Source organism: Melanotaenia boesemani, chromosome 16, assembly GCF_017639745.1.
Source record: "Melanotaenia boesemani isolate fMelBoe1 chromosome 16, fMelBoe1.pri, whole genome shotgun sequence".
NCBI lineage: Eukaryota > Metazoa > Chordata > Actinopteri > Atheriniformes > Melanotaeniidae > Melanotaenia > Melanotaenia boesemani.
This window is the reverse complement of record NC_055697.1, coordinates 22,711,319-22,734,684: the sequence shown is the minus strand read 5'-3', so window position 1 is coordinate 22,734,684 and position 23,366 is coordinate 22,711,319. Positions and strand designations below refer to the sequence as shown.

The 23,366-nt window shown below is 39.0% G+C and overlaps 2 protein-coding genes across 4 annotated transcripts in view; one reads left to right on the top strand and one right to left on the bottom strand.

The window, feature by feature from the left end:
* The window catches only part of pcnx2 (pecanex 2), a 30,075-nt gene extending 17,164 nt beyond the window's left edge, over positions 1 to 12,911 (top strand). For both annotated transcript variants that reach the window (XM_042011055.1, XM_042011054.1), the window contains 16 exons: positions 837 to 945; positions 1,033 to 1,162; positions 1,928 to 1,986; positions 2,121 to 2,336; positions 2,444 to 2,697; positions 4,436 to 4,669; positions 4,772 to 4,875; positions 5,223 to 5,367; positions 5,482 to 5,712; positions 6,244 to 6,401; positions 6,660 to 6,776; positions 8,670 to 8,848; positions 10,326 to 10,492; positions 10,575 to 10,649; positions 11,229 to 11,405; positions 12,532 to 12,911. In XM_042011055.1, the coding sequence (XP_041866989.1) occupies positions 837 to 945; positions 1,033 to 1,162; positions 1,928 to 1,986; positions 2,121 to 2,336; positions 2,444 to 2,697; positions 4,436 to 4,669; positions 4,772 to 4,875; positions 5,223 to 5,367; positions 5,482 to 5,712; positions 6,244 to 6,401; positions 6,660 to 6,776; positions 8,670 to 8,848; positions 10,326 to 10,492; positions 10,575 to 10,649; positions 11,229 to 11,405; positions 12,532 to 12,705 (2,529 nt within the window). In that variant the 3' untranslated portion in view covers positions 12,706 to 12,911. The remainder of the gene's footprint in view (positions 1 to 836; positions 946 to 1,032; positions 1,163 to 1,927; positions 1,987 to 2,120; positions 2,337 to 2,443; positions 2,698 to 4,435; positions 4,670 to 4,771; positions 4,876 to 5,222; positions 5,368 to 5,481; positions 5,713 to 6,243; positions 6,402 to 6,659; positions 6,777 to 8,669; positions 8,849 to 10,325; positions 10,493 to 10,574; positions 10,650 to 11,228; positions 11,406 to 12,531) is intronic.
* A 2,032-nt stretch (positions 12,912 to 14,943) lies between these two features.
* The window catches only part of rgs17 (regulator of G protein signaling 17), a 33,040-nt gene continuing 24,617 nt past the window's right edge, over positions 14,944 to 23,366 (bottom strand). For both annotated transcript variants that reach the window (XM_042010943.1, XM_042010944.1), the window contains one exon: positions 14,944 to 22,705. In XM_042010943.1, the coding sequence (XP_041866877.1) occupies positions 22,517 to 22,705 (189 nt within the window). In that variant the 3' untranslated portion in view covers positions 14,944 to 22,516. The remainder of the gene's footprint in view (positions 22,706 to 23,366) is intronic.

The window sequence follows — 23,366 nt, the reverse complement described above, 5'->3', positions numbered from 1 at the left end:
ATTTGTTGCTCCTGTTTAAGACCGTCCTCCATCAAGACCCAGTCCCCTGGCTCTGATAGGCAATTATTTACATATCAGAGTGCAAGAACAGCTGCTCATTCTTCTTTCAACACACTCCAGTTTAGTCGCATAAGAGACTGCTACTACATGATGTCATTAAGTAAAGAAGTAAACAAGGTGCTTCACACATTTCAAGAAGTGTTTTCTCTGACTGAAAGAATTAATCTTTTAGCAAAAGAGTTTGAGCTTGTAACACAACTAGCACACATACAAAATGTCACAAATGTTTGCAGATGAGGAAAATCCACTTCTTTTCACATGAGACAATTCCCTATTCCTGGTTTAATCAGATGGTTAAGACTTGAATTCTGTCTCCTGTTTTACACCTGACATGGGGATTTATCATTGACCTTTTTAAAGGGAAAAGAAACACCACCAAATTTACACTAAAGGTCAGTTTACCCATCACACAGAGTTCTACTCAGCCTGTAAAAACTACTTGTGTTGCTGTGGATGAGCTTTGCCAAGTCTGAAAAAAATATCCACTGCAGCTCTGCTAATACTAAAACTCCTGAGAGCCCCTTTTAAAAAGGATTCTTAATAGAAAGTGGGGTTTTAGAATGATGTGTGTGTGTGTGTGTGTGTCAACATGCATAGCCCATTGATGATAGACAGCAAACATCTGGCATTAAATTGTTGCAGTAACTGACTAAAAAAAGACATTTTATCTGTAGGGGATCATACTTACAAATCAGTAGCAGTGGTTTAAATACTGTAGCCTGATTTTGATTCTTTGCTCTGAGTAGGCTGACTATGCACCTCTGTTTATTGTCCAGATGCGGGAGCTGTTGCTGAAACTCCATTTTATCCTGATTTACATCGCTCCCTGGCAGATCGCCTGGGGAAGCGCTTTCCATGCCTTTGCTCAGCCGTTCGCCATGCCTCGTATCCTTTCCCAGAGACTTGTATCAGTGGGTGTGAAAGGGCATCAGTGCCTGCTTTTTCTTTCCTTGACTGGTTGTGTGTGTCCAGACTCAGCCATGCTGCTGCTCCAGACCCTGCTCACCACTGTCTTTTACACTCCACTGGCTCCCTTCCTGGGCAGTGCCATCTTCATTTCCTCCTATCCACGCCCCATCAAGTTCTGGGAGCGAAACTACAAGTAAGATCTCAACTGAGAGAGTGAATGAGTTTGTGGGGTCAGACTGATAAAGCTAGTAGGTGTATAAACATCATGTCATGCTGTGAGTCCAGACTGAGGAAATCTGCTAGTTAATAAGTTGAATTGTCCAAGAAATCCCATAAAATGATTCAATTTGACATTATAACTTATCTTATTTCTGTGTATAATACCTCACCAGCATCTTTAATTACATAAACATGAGCTCTGAATATTATGATGAATCTTTTTTTTGTTGTCTCATCCTTTTTTAATCATCTTTTTCTCGTAAAAACTGCAGTGCTTGACTATTTTAGGAAATTATCTGTCTTTTTAAAAGAAATTTAAAGCATATATTTTGGACCTATTTAATGGATCAGTGCTGCTAAATTGATTTTTGAAATTGAAAGTTTGAATAATATGATGAAATTACATCTTTAATGTGATTTATCAACTTAACAAAGTTGAGTTTGTGGTTTTATTGTTTGCGTTTTACTTACCAAAGCAAAAAATATCCCCCATCCTTTATAGCCAAGCATCCGGCCAACAATATCACAGCCTAACCTCTCTGTTCACTCTTACTTATTAATGTGTACTCGAATTTAATACTTGAACTGACGCCTCATTCTAGCTGAGATAAGTTGTGTCTTAAACAACTTATCTCTCCTTAAACTGACACCACACAATAGTTCAGTCCTGATATAATTAGTTTTCAGTGATGGATCAAAGATGACTGTTTTTAACTTCTTGTACGGTTGTTTCTTGTAGCACAAAGCGTATTGACAACTCAAACAGCAGACTGGTGTCCCAAGTTGACAAGGAGACGGGTGAGTTTCTGCATCTTTCTAGAGTTTTCTGTCCCAAAATATTGCTTGTAAGGACCTAAAGCACAAGAAACAAACCAAAGACTTGTAGTTTAGAATCAGCTAGAAAAATACAGCATCTTCTTCTTCTTTCACAGGTTGCGATGATAACAACCTGAACTCCATCTTTTATGAGTACCTGACTCGCTCACTCCAGCATTCACTGTGTGGTGACCTCATGTTGGGCCGATGGGGCAACTACAGCGCCGGGGATTGTTTCATTCTGGCTTCAGACTACCTCAATGCCCTGGTCCACCTCATTGAGATTGGCAATGGTCTTGTTACTTTCCAGCTGAGGGGGTTGGAGTTCAGAGGTATAGTTTGACCGTCCCTCGCTCCCTCCCTCCTATCTTTGTGTTTGTGAATAATTGCCACAACAACTTGCAGACTTGTTGATAATCTCCATGCCTGTTCATCTCAGGTACATACTGTCAGCAGCGAGAGGTTGAGGCCATCACAGAAGGTGTGGAGGAAGACGACGGGTGCTGCTGCTGTGAACCGGGTCATTTGCCTCACATGCTGTCATGTAACGCTGCTTTTAACCTGCGCTGGCTAGCCTGGGAGGTGATGGCTACTAAGTACCTGCTGGAAGGTTACAGCATCAGTGAGAACAACGCTGCCACCATGCTGCAAGTGTACGACCTACGAAAGCTGCTTATCACCTACTACTTGAAGGTATGCTTACTCTGCAATCTGAAGCACCCTGGAAAGGGAAATGTAAGTACTAAGTGAGTAGACAGCACAGTAGGGAAACACAAAAGCATTAATTGACTATCAATTCTTGAATTTCAACCATTTTTTTCTGCAACACGAGTCTGCCCACTTTCCACAGACTTCTTCTTTTTTAATGGACAGGAAACAACACTCTCAACAAATAAGTTCAAAGTTTCCAGATATGCTTTATTGTAGGAGGACAAGTAGGCTAACTCTTGTTCCCTGCGAGTTATCATCCTGTAAGTAAACCTACCCTTAATCACTGTACAGTGATAGTCTTTAACCTAACTGGATGCTAATTTTTATCAGATGACACTGTACTTATAATCAATTAAAGTGTTGCAGAAGTCTCAGAATGTCTGGATTTTTCACTATCTGTAAGCAGAGACAAAATAAAAAAAAACGTGAAAGACGCCGTGTGTTAATGTGTGAATGACACCATCTTTATTGGAATATGGCTGTAAATACAGAATATATAAGCACAGCGAGCAGAGGAGGAGAAAACAAAATGCAAATGTATTGTGGTGACACCATTTTTTTTTTGCTCTTTGTATTATAGTGACATCTGGCTATAGTAGACTTTAGTTAACATCAGAAATGGCCTGACTCTGCTTTGGTATAATCAGTTACTGGGGTAATTCAACTGTAAATTGAACTGTTGGGATATCTGAATTTCACTACACTTATCATGGCCAAGCACTGCTGATAGTAATTATATTTTAATAAAATCACCATATTAATATTTATTTATATTAGTCTACATTCTTTTAAACCATGAAATAACCAAATATCAGTATGACCAGAAACATCTAATTTGAAGCAAAGAGAGAGGAGAAATTGGCTAGTCTAACTTGTGGCTAGCCACGTAGCTGTTAGGCCGGCTTAAGGATGAGCCATGGCTGCTAACAGCTGCTAATGGCTACCAGCTCACTTAACCAGCCAGTCAGTGTTGCGTTCCAAATATTTTAAAGAGACTAAGTGAATATATAGAAATATGTAGAAACAGAATATATTACACAACTATTATTACACTTCTACTGCTGTTGCAGCCATGAGTGCTAGATGCTACTCTGAGCAGCTGGCTAATATCTCATTGCTGCTAGCGTCTTATTTCATCTCACATGCAAATACATGCAAATGTAAATTAGTTGTGAAGCTTAACCCCGCATGAAGTCAGTATTGGTTTCTCAAATATTTTACATTGAACATGTGGGCAATCTTTGCCTTTCTTAGACTGTAGGTGGTATCTTCTATATTTAAAACAGAAATCCTTAGCCATAGCATTGACAGCTGATTGCATACATCCTGATTTTTAGCAGAGGGGGCTTTAAGTTCAAGGGTGCTCATTTAGCGCACCCAGTGCTTTATTTCTGAGTTATCCGCACCAAATTATGATGAGTTCTTCCTACCAATGCTCTACCACATTCCCAGGTTTCATGAAATTCAACTAAGTAGTGTTTGCATAAACTAAATTAAATACTGTGATAACTTGAAAATTCCACTTGTCTCACAGGCTCTGGATGCCAAAAGATTAAGGTTTAATTGCCAGCTAAACCAGGACCTCATGCATTAATCATAACCAGGCAGATGAGGTCAACAGCTAAAACACATCAATTTGCATCAAAGTGCAGGTTTATCTGTCACTCCTTAATGTTTCATGTATTTCTTGTGTCTGATTCCCTCTTCCCCCTACACTCAGAGCATCATCTACTACCTGGTCCTTTCTCCCAAACTGTCCACCTGGCTCAAAGATGCCACCATTCAGGAGGCCCTGCAGTCTTACACCAAATGGCACCACATTGAGCGTGACCCTCAGGTCTTTAGTGTGAAGATTGATGAGGACTATGTCCACTGCCTGCAGGGGGTGACACGCGCAAGCTTCTGCAATGTCTACCTGGAGTGGATCCAGTACTGTGCTGGGAAGATGGAGACGGTATATCACTTAGAGACTATTTGATACACATGATACATTTTATTTAATACTATAAAGGTAAATTAGTTGTCTTTATTATTACTTTTTTTCGTTTGCATCCAGCCTGTGGACTGTGATGAAGACTCCCCTTTGGTGACACTGTCATATGCTCTCTCTGTCCTGGGAAGGAGATCCCTCGGCACGGCATCCCACAATATGTCCAACAGGTAAAATCAGTGCTCCGTTAATTAATTTAGAAATGCAAAGTAGTCTTGTGTTCTTATCATGGTTTGCATCGATATGTATTCCTATTTAATTATATTTACTCAAACTGACAGAGCTGCAAATTTGCTAAAAATATGAATAGGATCATTAGATATTAGAAGCGGCAGATATTTGCCTGCAGCTGCACTGATGCACAGTTACACCAGAAGAGGGCATCAGCATCTAAATCCTTAAACACATATTCAATCACACCTCTGTCTCTCCAATCAAATTATAAGATTCATTATCCCATCTTTTTGTCTGCCTTTGTTTTTTCTACATCCGCAAATCTCTACCCTGCACTGCAAAGCCTGGAGTCTTTTCTGTATGGTTTCAACACCCTGTTTAAAGGCGACTTCCGCATCGCCACAAAAGACGAATGGGTCTTTGCTGATTTGGACCTCCTGCAGAAAGTAGTTGCTCCTGCTGTCAGAATGAGTCTCAAGTTGCATCAGGTAAATGACAGTTGTATCATAAAGCAGTAGCTCTAGCCCCTGTCCATCATTTCTCTTCTTTTGTTCAGACATGTTTTTGTAGTGCTTTGGATTGATTTTTTTTCTGCCTCTCAGGATCACTTCACATGTCTTGAGGAGACCGAGGAGGCGTCAATCTTGTACGAAGCCATCACAAACTACCGCAGCAGCCTGGTCATCTGCCATGAGAGTGACCCTGCCTGGCGTAAGGCGGTGCTGGCCAGCCGCGACACGCTACTTACCTTGAGGCACATGATCGATGATGGCACGGACGAGTATAAGATCATCATGTTGTACAAACGCCACCTCAGCTTCAAGGTCATCAAGGTAACAGAGATGAAGCGTTTACAAAGAGTTCAGGTTTAGCCCAGACTCACAACACGCTGGATGCAGAAATAGTGATGAGATAGTGACAAACTCTAGACATCCGTCCTGTTTTGCAGTTTGAATGCAGTCCAGTGTCCTGTCAGGTCTGTGTAGTCAGGTGTGTGTTTTAGGCATGGCACAACTAACCGGTCCATGAGCTTGGACAAGGTTCTTCTTCCTATTGTGACAGTTACTTGGTATTAATTTATACCATGTCTTATAACTGCTTTCATAATCTCTTGACTGAGATGACCTTTAATGAGGCATCATTACTAAACAGTAAAGTCAAATTCCTTAAAATGAAGTTTTTGTAAACACATTGTACAAACTACTGTATTCTTTAAAAAAAAAAAAAAAAACAAGCTACTGTATTCAGGACTCTGGAAATAATTTAAAGTGCTCAAGAGCCAGCTGAGGAAATCAGGACCACTCATTAAAAAATTGCTTAACTCGTGAATGTAACATCTGTGGTATTCAACATTGTCTCTGCAGATAAACAAAGAGTGTGTTCGAGGTCTGTGGGCAGGCCAGCAGCAGGAGTTGGTGTTTTTACGGAACCGAAACCCTGAGCGTGGAAGCATCCAGAACTCAAAGCAAGCACTGAGGAACATGGTCAACTCTTCCTGCGACCAGCCGCTGGGATACCCCATGTATGAGTTTTATACAGCTCTGCTGCCTCATTAGCTGGGTTTTCATTGCTAGTTTTGTTTCTCATTTACAAGATGTGAATAAGAAAAGGTGAATGGAAATGGTAAACTAACCACTAAAGAACCCAAAGGTTTACACACTTGCAAAGGATGCATTTGTTTGTATCAACCTGGGGTAATTTAGCTGCTGTAATGTGTTTTTAAGATCTTTTTTCATTCTTCATTTTTACATAAGACCTTTATTTATTTATGTGTTTTTAGGTATGTGTCACCACTGACAACATCATACGCAGGAACACACCGTACACTCCGCAGCATAGGAGGAGGGGCTTTGAGTCTGGATGCCATTCGTTCCTGGCTTTGCTCTAAATGGTTACGGTCAGTACATTTTTTCACATCAGTCTTTAATTCTTTTTATTCTTTCCTTACAGGCTCAGCCTTTCCCGAAACCTTCTCTGTTACAGTACTCTCCAATTAGCAATCCTTCATACGCTAAAGATAAAGAGACCCTACTTTAATTCTGCCATGAGTTCAGTTTCTGGATCAACTGGCATTCTGAGTATCTGTGATTAAGACACTCTGGATGAGAGGCACACTCTAATTAATTTGGTATTATAAACCACAGAGCACGTACACACACACACACACACACACACACACACACACGCAAAGTGAAAACATTCATGTTTCTGAGAGGCTGAATGTGCTTTATTTCACCTGTGGTTTGGATTATATACATTAGCAGTTAGCAACCATTTCACTTTTGGACACATTAAATATAACTATTGCACTCACTGCTGTAAAGTTCATTATGAGATGCAGGGGGCTCTTGCTTAATTACCACACTAGATGCTACAAAATGTTGAACAGCATTTTCCTGCATTTCTGGTGTAATGTTCAGTGTTTCCACCACAAAAGATAACTTCACTTATGCATCAATTTTCTATTGATGCAACACCCTAAAAAGGTATTTTTTTTAATACAATGTTCAAGCTAAAACTGACGTGATCCAGCTTGGTAGTAGCTTTTGTGACTGTTGTCAAGTTGCTGCAGAATTTGAGTATTTCTTTAACTGCTGATTTTCTTCTTTTTCTTTCATGATGTGGATAGCAACTTTTCTCCTCTTGATCTTGTTTAACAAATTTTTGCTTGAATTGGTTTGGCAGCCTCATTGTTTGAGGTACTTTTGTCATGTACTAACTTTAAATAGTAAAAGCAAAAGTTAATTAATCACAAACACTGTCTGAATTTTGATGGGAACCAATTACAACAAATAGCTTAAAGCTACAGTTACTACACCAGATAAGTGGATATTTAATGTCTTTCTTCAGTGGAAGTTTAAAATCATGTGTAGAAGCAGAACTTATGAAATCAATAAAAGTCATAATGTTAGTGAGTCATTACAAAAGGGTTCACTCCTTATGACAAGTGGGAAAACAGTTGTGATCACACAGATGACAGTTACATCTTAGTTTATCTTCAGCTGGTTGGATTTCAGTATAAATCATTCTGGAGAGGACGGCTCTGGACACATAATGCTCCAGCTCCCTGCTGGCTGAGTGAGTGCATCTCCGAGGATTTAGAGATATCGACTGTCAGTGGTGGAGAGAGACTTCTCTGCCAACTTAATGTAGTTTTAAATATGTGTAGAGGGACTGTGTTAGTGCATGCTTGGGAGAATGACAAGGCTGGATTGTAAGGAGTGAGGGCAGCCAAAACAAGCCCTAACTTTGTACTGCTGTAGCTGTGTTGCTCATTTTTTCTCTCCATTCATCCCACAATTTGTTCTTCCTTTTGTTTCCCAATCCCTCTATTACACATAAGCTTCAGTATAGCTTATCGTACATGCTCTGCTTTAACCCCTGCAGGTCAGCTAATGGTGTGTGCCTTTGTGACATTGCAGCTGTGTTAAGCTTCTTATGGGCTAAGTTTTCCTTTCAGATTAGATTAGATTGCTAATCCTGTTTCACTGCCATTGAGCTGCAGGTGTTGTTTTAATTTGACTAAGTAGTAAAGGAGCTAAGGAGATGGATTGTGCCTCATCAGCCAGAACACATTTTACTAATTTAAAAGGAAGAGTGCACCAGTGTTTGTCACATATGCTAGCACAGTTACGTAACAACACTCACTGAAAGTAAAAGTGTATGCAGTTAACCAGCTGGGATAGTCAAAGCTTGTTTAATTTTTGATGGGCTGTTGCCAGTTTGTGTGTCTGGCTCTGATGTGGACATGAATGAATAAATCAGAGCTGTGTGTGTTTGCATCCTGCAGGGTGCGTAAGGACAACCTGACCAGCTGTAACAGTGGTGTGAACATGGAGGATGTGGACTGTGGCGCTGGTGGTTCATCCTCGCTGAGCCACAATCGTCCATCTTCCGTCACCTCCAACAGCCTGAGCCTCTACCAGCACAGAGCAAGGACGACACACAGCCACAGGCACCACAATGCAGGTACACAACACACACCTATCTCACGTTTCTTTTGGAAAATCTTTTATTTCTCAATGTAACTTTGACCACAACTGAACAGAGTTTCCTTTGTTTTGATCAGTTAAACAGTTTTTCTTTAGGACTAAATAACTGTAGAAATTATGAATTTCAAATACTGGAAATTTAAAGTTACATTTGCATACAAAAAAAAAAAAAAAAAAAAGCTTATTTTTGGGTTTTAATGCCACAGCTTCTTTGTATTTTATTATTTATTTTCTCATACCAGCTCACACTGCTTTGGGGAACAATTTTCTTTCTTTAAACTATAATTTGGTATTCTTTCTAAACCTTTTAAAAGACTTACATGTTTAGTGTAATTTATTATTTCAGTCCACAGTACAGCTCATAGTGAGGGCTTGCTAATAAACTATGATGGTAAAAGAATAAAATGACCAGAAAGTGACATGAGCAACAAAACATAATATCAAGTCAAACACAGATCCATAAAATGTTGTACCAGAACCAGACACTGTTAACAGATTCAAAATGGTAGGCAATGGGTTAGTAATACAACATAAATGCCTTTATGTTGTATTAGTTAAAATTAAAAGATTACCTTTATATGGTTGCAACTCTAATGTTTCACTCTTGAAAGTATCCACCCATTCAGGCATCATTATTTTTTCTTCACTTATCCGAGGTGAGGTTGTAACTCTCCGGTGACATTCTCCAACTTTTCCTGGGAGACTTCCCAAGGTGTTTCCAGGCCAGAAGGGATAAACAGTATAATATTCTGGGTATGCCCCTGGTTCTTCCAGTTCTTTCGTGCCTGTAAAACCTCCAAAACGAGGCAACCAGAAGGTATTCTAATCAGATGCTTGAACCTCCCCAGATGACTTCCCGGATACCTACCTCTTGCTCAACCTCTGCACCCTGTCCCAGCCACACTCTGAAGGAAGCTCATTTCAGCCATTTATATCTTCCATCTTATTCTTTCAATCACTACCCCAAATGTCACGACAATTGGAGAAGTTTTGAACAAAGATGCATCACTAATTGGAAAGCTTTGCCTACAACAATGGAACTTTGATACATCCTCGTTACTACTAACAAAACCCCAGTCCATCTGTCCATCTCTTGTTCCAACTTGTTGGCACTTGTGAACAAGATCCTGAGGTGCTTAAACTTCTCAGTTCAAGGGAGAGACTCATCTTTGACCTCTACACTTTTCCAGTAAAGAATCTTCGTCCTATATGCTTCACACTCACCTGCAAACTGCTCCAGTATATGCAGCCGAACTGCAAAACAGAGGTGCAACCCCAAGGTTTACAAATCCTGCCCAGTGATGTCAAACAAGCTTGACTTTGTTCCAAGGATGCAAAACAGCTCTTGTTTTGGTTATACACCAACCTAGAAGTGAGCCAAGCTGATGTCCAACTAACTATCAGATTTTACTTCTTGGAAAATACTGTATATATGAGTGTCTGTGCTTCCACAGGAAGGAGAGAGTACCGCAGTCGATCAGTGCAGCCTCAGAGTCAACGTCCTCCTGTGAGCAGCCAGTCAGGTCCTATCGTGGATTCAGGCTCCAACCACGGGCTAGTCCAGCGTCTGTCCAACAGTCAGCTCTCCTTTAATACTTCCATAGCCTCTATATTCTCCCAGGTATACACTCATTGTTAGCTATAAGTTGTAAATACTGTAGTATATCTTTATTTAAGTGAAGAGGATATTTCTGTGTCCTAAGGTCCCACATCTCTCAGGAGCAGGAGGGATCAGCTCCCAACTCCAGGCGGCACAGCATCAACAGCGCTCCAGCCAGGTGGGAAATTTGCACATAATTATGGATGCATTCTCTATGTATGATAGAACATGCTAAAACATGGTCTTTACACTGGATCTGGTCTCTTATCAGTTCTCAGAATTAGAATTAGATGTGGAGAAGCTGCATTCAGCTTCTATGCTCCACATGTCTGGAACAAACTCCCAGAAAGCCTCAGATCAGCTAAAATACTCAGTTTATTTAAATTCAGATTAAAGACCCACCTGTTCTCTGCTGCATTTGAATGGTTTTTATTTAAAAGTCCAAATCTGCATCTGTTTCTTTTAAGCTTGAATCTTTAAACTTGATCATGTTTTAATATTGTTTTTATCTAATGTTCTTTCTTTTTACTTTTTCTTTTGTTTTTCATTTTAAATTGTGCTTCTTATTTTGTGATGTTTCAATGTTTCTGTAAAGCTCTTTGAATCACCCTGTCGTTGTATTGTGCTGTACAGTATAAACGCACCTTGCCTTGCCTGAGAGATGGCAGATTTCAAACTGAAGTGTTTTGTGACAAAACATGATGAGGCTCTCTTATGTCCATACTTAGCATTCAGTCCTTTGGTGTGTCTTTCCCAGGTTTCCTCATCTTCTTCTACGCTCAGCCTTCTGTTTGGGAAACGCAGTTTCTCCAGTGGTCTGGTTATCTCCGGGCTGTCCGCCGCTGAAGGGGGCAACACCACCGACACACAGTCCTCATCCAGTGTCAACATCGTCATCGGACCCTCACACAGGTCCAATAGCAGAGCCACGCAGGTAGAGTACAAACCAACAGGTAGTTGTGTAAAATGAGTGATCAACTGAGGTACTCTCCTTCCTTATGGTGCTCTGCAACACAACTTTTATAAAAAGTGCACATTATGTCTGTGAATGTACTTCATAGCACGGACATTCATCCTGTTTCTCATTCTGTTTCATCCATAAATCATTCCCAAATTTATTCTGATTTTGATTATAACCTCAGCTTTTAGTCATGAAAACAGCTGTTCTTCAGTCTTTGTTAGATTGGAGGGGCTCCTTGTTTCTATTTGTTTAACCAAATTTAGTCAATCATTTCCTAGCTTTGGCCTAAAAATTTGCAGATCTGAGCACGGTATGGAACATCTTAAGTAACCATTAGCAAGAGAACAGTAAATACAACTTCCAAAATGCCACTGTGAGCACATTTATCCTCCTGAAAGGAAGCTTTCCATCGTCAGTGACCTATGCTTCACACAAGTAGCTAATAATCAAATTAAAAGAGAATGTAAAATTAACAGGGGCGGCATGGCTCAGTGGGTAGAGTGTAGCCCAAGGGTTGCTGGTTCGATCCTGGCCCAGAGAACTCATGTTGAGGTATCCCTGAGCAAGACACCAAACCCCTAATTGTTCCTGATGGGTCGTAGTTGAGTGCCTTGCATTGCATGAATGTGTGAATGTGTGTGTGAATGGGTGAATGTGAAAGCACAGCAGCCTCACAGCAAGAAGGTCGCTGGTTCGAATTTCGGCTGGGGGGAGGTTCGAACTTTGAGAGCGGTGGTCTTTCTGTATGGAGTTTGCATGTTCTCCCCGTGTATGTCCAAAGACATGCATGTTAGGTTAATTGATGACTCTAAATTCTCCCTAGGAGTGAGTGCGTGTGTGAATGGTTGGTTGGCCCTGTGACGGACTGGTAACCTGCCAGGGTCTCACCTGTTAATGCTGGGATAGGCTCCAGCTTACCCGTGACCCATAATGAATACAGAGAATAATACAGAGAATGAATGTAAAATTCATATTTTTGGTTCAAGTCTCAGAGAACTAATGTCAGCAATCACCACTGTGGCTGTATAGTCTTGTCAATTTTAGACACATCATACATCCTCCATGTGTCCTCTCCTAACCTTGTCTCCTTTTTCTTTAGTGGACATCAGAGGCATATGAGAGTATAGATGCAACCAATTCTAACGGCGCCACCACAGTGAGAAACGGCACACAGTCAAGCGATCAGGGCTGCAGCCAAGGATTAGACAAGACCCAGGAGGACTCAGCATCTGCCTCATCTGCCCCAGAGCCACCTGATCAAAAGACTGCCTGACAGACAAGAAACACACACACGCACATCCATATACAGGGAGGACTTTATGAGAAGTTGCACATACATACAGAGGAATGCATAAGAGAGCACTTGTGCACATGAGCCTAAATACTCTCTTGTCCTCAGCATGTGGTCTCACCCTGTTGTCTGAATGTAAAGTCTGAAAATGTGATCCAGATGAGGAAATAAATATGTTTTTAAATTAAGTGGCCTCTTTCTGTTATTAATTTCGATAAATCTGTGTGCCAGGATGGGACGAATTAAAGGTTCCATATTATATATTTTTTCAGCTATTTCATATGAGTATTCGAAGTCAAACAACATTGTTTTTAAAGTGTATTTCCCCAAATTCAGCCTTGGTCCTTAATTACAGCCATTCCAAATGAGGCTCTAGTGAGCTCTACTGAAAACAGGCTGTTTCTGTATCTGTACCTTTAAATGTTCATGAGTGGTGCATGTCCACACCCATCTCTAGGAGAAGAGCCGGCTTTGGCTGGTGCCCATTTGGGGTGGGGGTTAAAAGACAGTATCCACTACCGGGGCCAGTGGTTAGATCTAAGACTGACTAATTAGAGCACACATTTGCTAAAAAGTGGAGCAAGCAAGGTAGAGAGGAGACAGAATTTTCTCATTTTTGGGCCTCATACACAGGCTATGAGGACACACATGACTCTTAGAAAAACCTTTACAAAGTGAATTTAACCTAATATGGGACCTTTAAACCTTAGTTATCTGATTTCTGGACAGTTTAAGGTATGTAATGTCAACAACATCTGTCAGCAGGCTAATGCTATAGTAAGGCTATGGATAACTGACAAATGTAAAGATAATTTAGTCTTAAATATTAATATCTGGACAAAAAAAGTGTTATCTTTTGCAGTTCCTCATAATGTTCAAGGGCCCTGTGTAATAAGTGTTCAGGGTCTTTAAGTTCCCAAGGTCTAAATAAAAGCGTCCTATGTTCTCTCAGACCCGACATTGCCTGGAATTCCAGGTACCATTAGCTGTTTCCATGGTTCTAAGATCCATGGATTATTGTTTCCATGATGTTCTGATGTTCCTCCGAGTTCCTATGGCCCTATGATTGTAAGTCCCCAGGATTGAGCTAACATTTCTAAGGACCAGCAAACACAATACCACAGTTCCCATGGTACTGTTAGTGGGATTTAGGGTCCATGTTTAAGTTTTCATAGCCTTAAAAGTCATAGGCTTCCAGGATTAAGGTTTTGAGCTCCAAGAGGCAAGCTTGTATTCCATAGTTTTTTTTATAATTATTTTTTTTAATGTACATAACTTTGCCTTTTCCATCATGTCGGAAGAACTGCACCATCAAAAAGAGAAAAAGTATTTATAGATTGATCTGATTTTCTGGAACAACATGATGGTTTGGTTGTTAAAAAAATAAATAAAAACATAAAATGGTTTGTACATCGGTGTCTACACATACTGATCGGTACATTCTGACAATTTCTGTATAATCCAATATACAGGTTGTGTGGTTATCCAAAGCAGTCAAACCATAGTGGTTGGTCTTCCTTGCATAAGCCTTGGTGCTGTCTCTGTGAGCTGATTAACTTTTGGGCTTCTAGTTCTTAATCTGACCTATTCTCTTTTTAACTTCTTCAGCTTCCTTATCTTTAGAGTTGATCGTGGCTGTTACCTTTTTCATTTAGCAGTTGTTTTCTTTGCATTTTCAGAACTAAAGCCACCAAACAGAAGATTGAATTTTTTTCACATTTAGTAAGTTGGAGTGCAGTTCTTGTTGTCTTGTGCAACCCTATTGAATTGGGGTGCAGAATGTCTTTTTACTTGCAAATGACTAAAGAGGCGAGTGTCTACATCTATTCATGACTAAAATGAGAGAAGAAATCAATGATTCAGATTTAGAGGACCATTCATATGTATTCATATGCATTGATTTGCCTTTGTATATACACACCATTTAGACATGAAACTGCAAAGCTTTATATGGCTAGCCCCAAATTTCTTCAGGCAGCTCATTTCATGGTTTCAGGGCAGTGACAGCGTTATCACTGGTAGTATTCATCTGTGCTTCCCAAACAAGAGGGTCATATCACTAAAGATTCCAGTATATGTATGAGTTCAAGTGCAAAAGTGAGAAAAGGAAAGAAAAAGAAAGAAAGAAAGAAAGAAAGAAAGAAAGTTCAAATTTACAGTGCTACTGCAACAGTTTTTTATTCACACCCTAAGTCAAAGAAAGACACAGTCACATTTGGCAAAAATCTATTCAGTATTTATTTTTAATTTTTACATTTATATTTCTCTCTCTAGCAGCACTATTTAAATAATGGATATTCAAGGGCAGTTACCATAGATTGTAGTTCTCTCTTAATGCAAGATGTCATCATGTAAACAAAGACAGACAGAAGATAAGTAGATTAAAATGTACTACAACATGAGCACACTGTTAATGTGACACTAACTCATATGAGGTTCAAGGCTGATAAACAACTGTTTTTGTGTCTTTTGAGATAACATGTGTCTGATATAGCCTTCCGGTTGTAATAAATCAAGACAGTTCAAAACAAATTAGAAACAGTGAACAGCCTCTTGTGACAAGTTACAGTTTTGTAGTTAGAAATGGTGTGACTGATTGGGATCCACACCAGTCATGTTGCAAAATATTCAGTACCTGTTTACAAAGGTTTGTGATTTACATGTTGATGGATGGTTCAGAAAGATGAAACAGACCCATCACAGCAATGTCGCATGACAAAATTAGTTTCATCAGGACCATATTGTGTGCAACATAAATTGTGATTTAATATTTAAACAATTCATCTGACCTCTTTACATTGAAACAAAAATCAGATTATAATAAATATGGCACATTTTCTCCACCAAAAGCACTGAGCTGGACAGTTGAACTGACCACATGAAATTCAATTTTAATCCCCTCCTTTGAGTCTTCTACACATTTTAACTACTTGTTAAATGATTACGTTAAAGAATAACTTGACATTTTGGCAAAAGTGCTTATTTGTGTTCATTTACAATTCGAGCTGCTGGTTAGCTTAGCTTATCTTAGCTAGGACTAGCTAGTTAAGGCTAGTAAGGTGAAACTACTAGCCTAGCCTTTAGATAACTAAGCTAATTTATAACTTTAGTGTGAACCATAATTGCAACGTAACAGCAGTTTATGGTTTGTGGTAGAAAAAGGATTAAACCTTAACAAGACAAATCAAGACAAAATTTTGATAAGCTAAGTTAGCTTGCTGCTGGCTTCATTGTAAACGTTATGTTTAGCACACAAACTTGAAAGTGGCGTCGATTTGCTACACTAGGTCTTGGTTTCAAACATTTTCCTAAATAATTTTTCACATCCTTTATATTTAGCAGTTTTAACAATGCTGAATATTCTTAGCCCACCTAGTATACTAGGAAGGAGTACAAATATTATCCAAATTGTATTACCACGTACTGAATTACCAATACTAAGCAAATATAATGTTTCACACAAATACACCGTCATTACATTGCAGTAAGATGAGGCAAAAGTCTTTTGAATGCTACAGTTTAGGAGAGTTGAACAGTTTCTCTGATTAATCACAATAAAAAGTGATCAAACTCTGGGGCAACACAACCCTGAGGGATAGGGGCACAGCGCTTTCAGATGTTTTTAACTGGACTTTTGGGTTCACTTGTATTCTGGCTACTATTAAAGCTTGATTGACATTCCCTCATCTCTGCATTTTAAATCTGACACACATCCCCTAAGTGTGGCAAGATGATACCTTGTATAGGAAAATAAATCTACTATTCCTCCATTCTTTTTGACAAGTAGTGACCAAAAAGATCAAATTTACCTGGCTTAATGTAAATAAAATGATCTTTGTCATGTTTAAAAGTCATACAGCAATCAGTGAATATCATGAAAATGTAAGCTTGACTGACCAAACTCTTGATTAAACAGTGCTGTCTTGGAAAAAAAAAAGATTCTCTGCAAGTCATGCATGTGAAAATAACCATATATGGTATATTGTTTGTTAATACAAAGAGGGTAATTTAGTCATTGTGGCAATTCATGTAACACTCAAAACAAGAATTAAACACCCATAACTGTCGATATTAGTCAAACATACTAGAAGAAAAATATGAAGCTCTTAAAAGAGTTTCTCATATTTTTAATTGTCTGCATACTGCAGTACTAGAATACATACTCATACAGTATCGTTTATAGCAAATAACTGAATTATTTCATTTATTTAGCACAAAGCATGCTGAATAAAAAAAGGTCACTTTTTCAATTGTCTTAAGTGACTAACTTTTTTTTCAAATCTTCATCTGCAGATCATTTCTCAATGACTGCAATCTATCTACAAAGGCATGACAACAACCAAGAGGCTTAGGCATCTAAATCAATAAAGAGAAAAGTGATTGCCTAAATCTGTTGATAACCAACTTCAAGCAGTACCTGCACAAACATGTTTTCTTTCTTAAAGTAGCACAGAGACCTCTGAAAGAGGCACAAAAAGGACAGTATGAGCCAGTCTGTATTCATGTCAGAGTAAGAAAACATCAGCGTGAGCTTTGCTGTTAAACGGGGCTATTTGTGTTCTGCCTTGTATGTGTGATGCTTTAGAGAGGAAGTGAGAGCCTGAGAGATGGATAATGAGACAGACTGAGAAAAAGATCTTGAGGTCTGTTGTGAAGCATAAAGAGGCACCATATCCAACTGATGAAACACCCAAAGCAACATCTGTCAGAAGACAGACCTGCCCTTCTTCAGCCATGATGCACTGTGGAAAAAAAAAACAAAAAAACAAACCTTAAAAAAAAAAAAATAATAAAAAAAAAATCTATGATTAACTCCTCACCTGTCTTACATCTTGCATTAATATTGAAAAAATAAAACCCACTTCTGTTCAACATCAGCACTCTTGTCTCAACACAGTGATAGCCTGACTAGATGTGGCTACAAAGAAAACAAGAATAGAAAAATAAGTGGTCATTTTTTCATATATATATATATATATATATTTTTTTTTTTACATCACACTTGATTACAATTTCACCAGTTTTGTGTTGTGTGCACTGACAAAAAAAACAAACAAACCAAAAAAAAAAAAAAAAAAAGATAATCATGATAAAATGTAAACAATTCCATGGGCAGTAGACTGTTTTTTTATTATCTTGATAAATGAACGTGACTTACATAAGGACAGTGCTCATCTCATTATTGATTCAGCACTCTTGTTCCCATATTTGCTTCAACTTAGCTCATTAAAGTAAGACTATGTAACCATTAAAAGACAAAAACAAAAAACTTCCTTAAAATCTTAAGAAACAAATTGACTCTCATAAGCAGTAAACTGTTGACTTTATGACTTTACCTGTGCTGTTTCAACACAATACTCCATTTAAAGATAGCCTTTTGTTTAGCAAAAGTTACATAGTCTTGCTGTAAAAACAAGCAAATGTTACAGTAGGATGTTACAGCCAAGGTTAAGTCCTAGTTTGGCCCAAATACCTTCTTTGCTGCACAGACTGGGAGCTGGGTAACAATGTCAGTGTATTCATGATGTCGGTGCTCCTTTAATACATATATATATAGTTTTCTTTTTCCCTTCAGTTAGGCAACACTGCACAGGGTCAGCATATAACTGTTGTAGCCTGAAAAATGAGAGCTTTCCTGACAGCTAAATTCCAGTCACCTATCTTACCAAGACTCCAGCACACAGCCACATAATGTCAGACAACACATTTATTTGTTTTCAGCAAGTATTCTTTTTCATCATCACGAAGGCATATACTATTTTCTCTGTATATTACTTGTTATATGTATTTTTTATATATATTTATATAGAAACAAAAATAAGCATACATTTTTGCTGAATAAGATTGAAGAATATCAGCAAAGGGCAATGTAAACCATGGTCCATCTAAAACAGGTGAAAGGTACGGTAGCTCGCCCTCTCCCAACTCACCCACAGTAACAGATTTGCATAGGCAAAAATGGGATTAGCCCTTAGACAGTGGATTCCTGAATTCTTTATAGAGATGCAAAATCTAGTTCAGCTCAACACAATTAAAAACAAACATACATACAAACAAAATAATAATAATAATAATATTCATAATAATAATAATGTTGACTAGGCCAAGCTCTCTTTAACCCCTCTGGTCATATACATAGTCATTTTCTGTGCACATTTTTGTTTACAGTGTTAGGCTTCAAGTAGATCTAAAAACAACTTGTACATTTGACAACTAGATGTGAAATAAATTAACCAACATGAGAGGTAGTGAAAAGCCTACAGAGAAGTTTTGTTTATCTTTTTTTTCTTTTCAATGAAAAGGAAAAAAAAAAAAAATAGTATCAGTAAGGCCAAAGCTTCGCATACCTCCATACTGTCGGGACACTTCAGCTCTCGACCTTTCTTTTTTTTTCTCTCTTTTTGTGTCTAAGTCAATAAAACCATGGCCATGTTTTGAAAACCAACTCACTTGAAATCCATGGAAATTTAAAGACATAAATCTAAACTCAGCGTTGACACTACATCACTTTACATTATCGTCATTGCTTGTAAAATCCACATTTAAAATGCAGTTATTAAAAAATAAACAACCGTGTACTCCCCACTGCGTAAAAGTCAGAATAAATTAAGAGGAAAAGACATAAGCAGAAAAATCTGTATTTCTGCTGTGTATGTCCTCCCCGTAAAACTCTCCCAGTTTGACTCGTGTCAGCTCTAAATCTGCTGGCTGTTAGCTCCCCGCTGTTACGAGCATTTAATAAGGTACACACATCTCACAATTTATAAATGTAAACTTGGTTTGATTGCACCATGATTTCATTATCTGGTTCTTGGTGAAACATTCTCATGTTAATTAATATATAGACAACATGAAAACAGAACTGTACTGTGCAGAGGAGGGATTTGCCAGCAAGAACTTTATGAGTAACGGTGAAAAGTTCCAGTCATCCAAATGCAACATCTAAAATGCTTGTGTTTCCTAGAAATGAAACATGTCCAAGTTGAAAATTTACCTTCATTAATTAGAACTAATTCTGTATTTTTCTGCCTCTGATCAATTGGGCACATGCATGCACAGCTCTTGATTAAAGCAGCCAAGCAATATCAAGTCAAGCTCTGGTGGATATACATGTTGGCTGAAAATGAGTGCTGTATTGCCAAAGGTTAAACAGTGTATTTTTAGTAAATACAGCAAAACTGCAATTTCAATTCAGGAGAAAGCTGTAAATCAAACGTTCCCATGGGTGCTTTTCCATTAAGGTCCAAGCAAAGAACCTGAAAATGTGTTTCTTTAAGATCAACTGAATTGTCTGTCCCCTAATTTTGTTCCTCAGAAGAAACGTGCAGGTGCTAACTATATGCAGTCAGGTACATAACTGATTTAACACTAGCAACACAACATTTATCCTGAAAGGTGATTCAGTTGATTCATGTGATAACTTTCCGACAATTTATTAACTTCCTTTCAATTTAACATCAGTATCTTGTACCTTCTGCTCTAAAATTTTCATCCCGACAAAGCTTGGCACATAAACTTCAGGTAGTTAAACGAGATGGCAACATGGATGCCTACATTTATCAAAGAGGTGCAGCACTGTTTCAGTGACACTGCACTAACCACCATCCTGACCAGGAGGTCAGATATCCATTAAATGACATAATGAATGTATACAGAGGCTTGAAACAAAACAGCACATACTGCACTCATGCACTTTCGACTGCAGATCCACAGATCAGAAACAAAGTTCATGTTCAAATATTCATATTATAAAAAACAGTGTCCTATTATATGCTAAAAATGCTAGCGGGACATTTGGCAAGAATCACTTAAACGTTTCTTTTTTTTCTGTTAAGTGTGCAACTGTACCTCACACACATATCCTTTATCGTTGCATGCTGTCAAATTAGAAAAAAAACCCAAAGTGTGTGAGGGCTGGCAGTGGGAGAAAGGATGCTAACTAGCATGCTAACTGCTTGCCTACAGCATGCTAAAAATCTAGTTGGCTTTGTTGAAAAGGCTTGTGTGCAGCATGACTATGCGAACATCTTTGCTAGCCTGGTATGGTGGCATGCTAGCATTATCACACCAGCCCTCTTTCACAGCTATGGTAAGGAAAAAGGAAATGGACGAGTCTCGGGCAGGCATTAGCTAACTGAGGGACTACCACACTCCAGAATGGCCGACGTTCTACAGTCTGGTGACATCAAATCGAATATCTCCAACAGCATCTTGGAAATCATGTTTGGCACCCAGTTCAGAGAAGCATCTGCTGATATTTGACCTCAAAGAAAGTTGTACCAAGAACATCTAAAGCTAAAGCCTTACAAACAGAGGCTATGGCTAAAAAGACAATTAAATGATCTGTACCAGGACATTTGCTACTGTTCTCTGAGCAAATCAAAAGCAAACCCTATTTTTCTGCTTTAAATTTTTATATGTGGGCAAGTGTTACTGCGGGTGTCTTTTTATTTTCTCCAGCCGTCCCCCTCTCTTCCATGCACACACACACACCCACACACACATATATATACTGGGCACCTGTGCTTGGCAGGCTGTGATGGTCTAAGTTGGAGAGAGGCGGAATGGGAGGAAAAGGATGGGAGGTAGGGATTGTTGGACAAACTGTGGTTGCTTTACAGAAAATCTCCAGCAGCACTTGTGCTGCCCTTTTTTTTTGTATAACATGTAAAGGCATTGTGATTTTCTCAACGGAGAGATTTTTCATTTAAAGTTCATGAGTCATAATAGTAGATGTAGCTGCCCTACCACAATTTTAGCCCTTACTTCTCCCAGTTAAAGAATTCTAACGCAGGAAAGTGTCTGGACGAACGGATGGACGGATAGAATAACAGGCGGATGGATGAATGGATAGATGGATGGGTAGGTGCTGCTGCCTCTGTGGCAGAAGCCTTTAAATCTCCTCATAAAAACTGCAGAAAGCTTAAAATTGGCAGAAGTGTACTTTTTCCCTTCACTGAACACAGACAGCCAGACGGAGATACAGCTCCTCTGCCTTAATACCTCTCAGTATTCAAAAACAGTTGCAGTCCGCGGCTTATATCTTCAAGCTACAGTAGAGAGATAGAGAGCTTGCATGCAGAGCCAGTGCTTCTATTGGCTGGAAGGGCATAAAGGCCCCAATTCCCTCCAACAACTGGTTGTCATGTTTGGACAGTGAAGAACCATAATAAGCAAAACAAAGTTAAGTAAAGCAGAAAAATGGGACAAAAACAATAACAAACAAACAAATAAAAATGGTGAAAGAGAGTAGACGGAATATTAAAGTGAGGGTAAAAAGCGTGAGGACTAAATATTACAGTACAGGAACAGTGGGTTTGTCCTTTATGTCTCTCTTTTTCTGTCCTCACCACCTGAGGAGTCCTTGTCCACAATTAACCAACACCTGACCATTTGGTTGGCCATTTCAACCCATGGTTGATACGTGGGCGGGCCCGCCATCTGAAACAAACAGCACAAATTGCTAGCAAAACAAGCACTGGCCAGCATTAATGGTCTCAAATTGACCAATAAGCAGCCAGCAAAGGCCGACCTGGCTCCAGTGGACAACTGGATATAAATTGCTTAAAAAATATATAAAACAAAAAACAAACAAAAAAAGAAAAACAAAACAAAACAAAAAAAAACAAAACAAAAAAAAAAAACCAACCAGCTGTTTTGGACGTCATTCAGTCTTTTCAGTTAAAACAGAGCGAGAGACTTTCCAAACCCGACTTCTGGCACCATAGTAGTATTTGAAGTTTAAGTAGTAGTCTTGTTGGCGTATGATGGCAATGACAAAGGGTAGAGAGGTTTAGGTGTCGAGGCAGGTGCGTCTCCTGCTGGCCAGGAGGTCTCTGTAAACGGAGGAGTTCAGGAAACGTGGGAAGGAGTCGCGGTGCATTAGGGTGTAAATCTGGAGTTGGGCATCCTCGTACATCAGGTTGCTGGGCTCCGCCAGGCTCTGGTTTATTCCTTCTCTGACCCGCGAGTCCAGACTCACCTGGGGTGAGGAGAACATCGTTATTGAACCAGTTTACAGGTGGGTAGTTTCATTAAGAAAGAGTCCAGGAAAATAATGTGATAAACATTTGATTAGAGTAATAATTAACCAATAGATCACTATTTGGTCTCTGAACAAAACAAATTTATGGCACCTACTTTATGTGCCTCCTATTTAATTTATGCTCACTATGATAGTTTCTACAGTTTTTGGCTTTTAGTTATATCCTTTGCTTTCAATTCACCAAGTGTGTATCTCCAAAAACAAAAAAGGCAAAACTTCTATTCAATACCATTAAAAATTAAAAATGCTTGATTTGAGCTTTAAAATATCACCCAACAACCTGTGCTTGTAAATTTTATTTACCATTTCTTTTTGTGGATATAAATGACAATTTACTGGCATCATTTAACTTATTTGTCCGTGCTATCACTACATTTTCCATGAACACTTTTCAATGATCTCACGCCCATTGGCTGCTTGCTTACTTGAGCATGCATGGTGCATGGTGCACAATTTCCTGCCTGAACAAAGTGCAGCTGAAAGAGGAGTGAAATTTAATGACGTGTAATAGAAGAAGCAAAAAACATGGCGGTAGTTGAAGATGTCTGCAAAGGTTCCCATCCATTCCAGGTTAATGCACTTTAGGGTGAAAGATGAT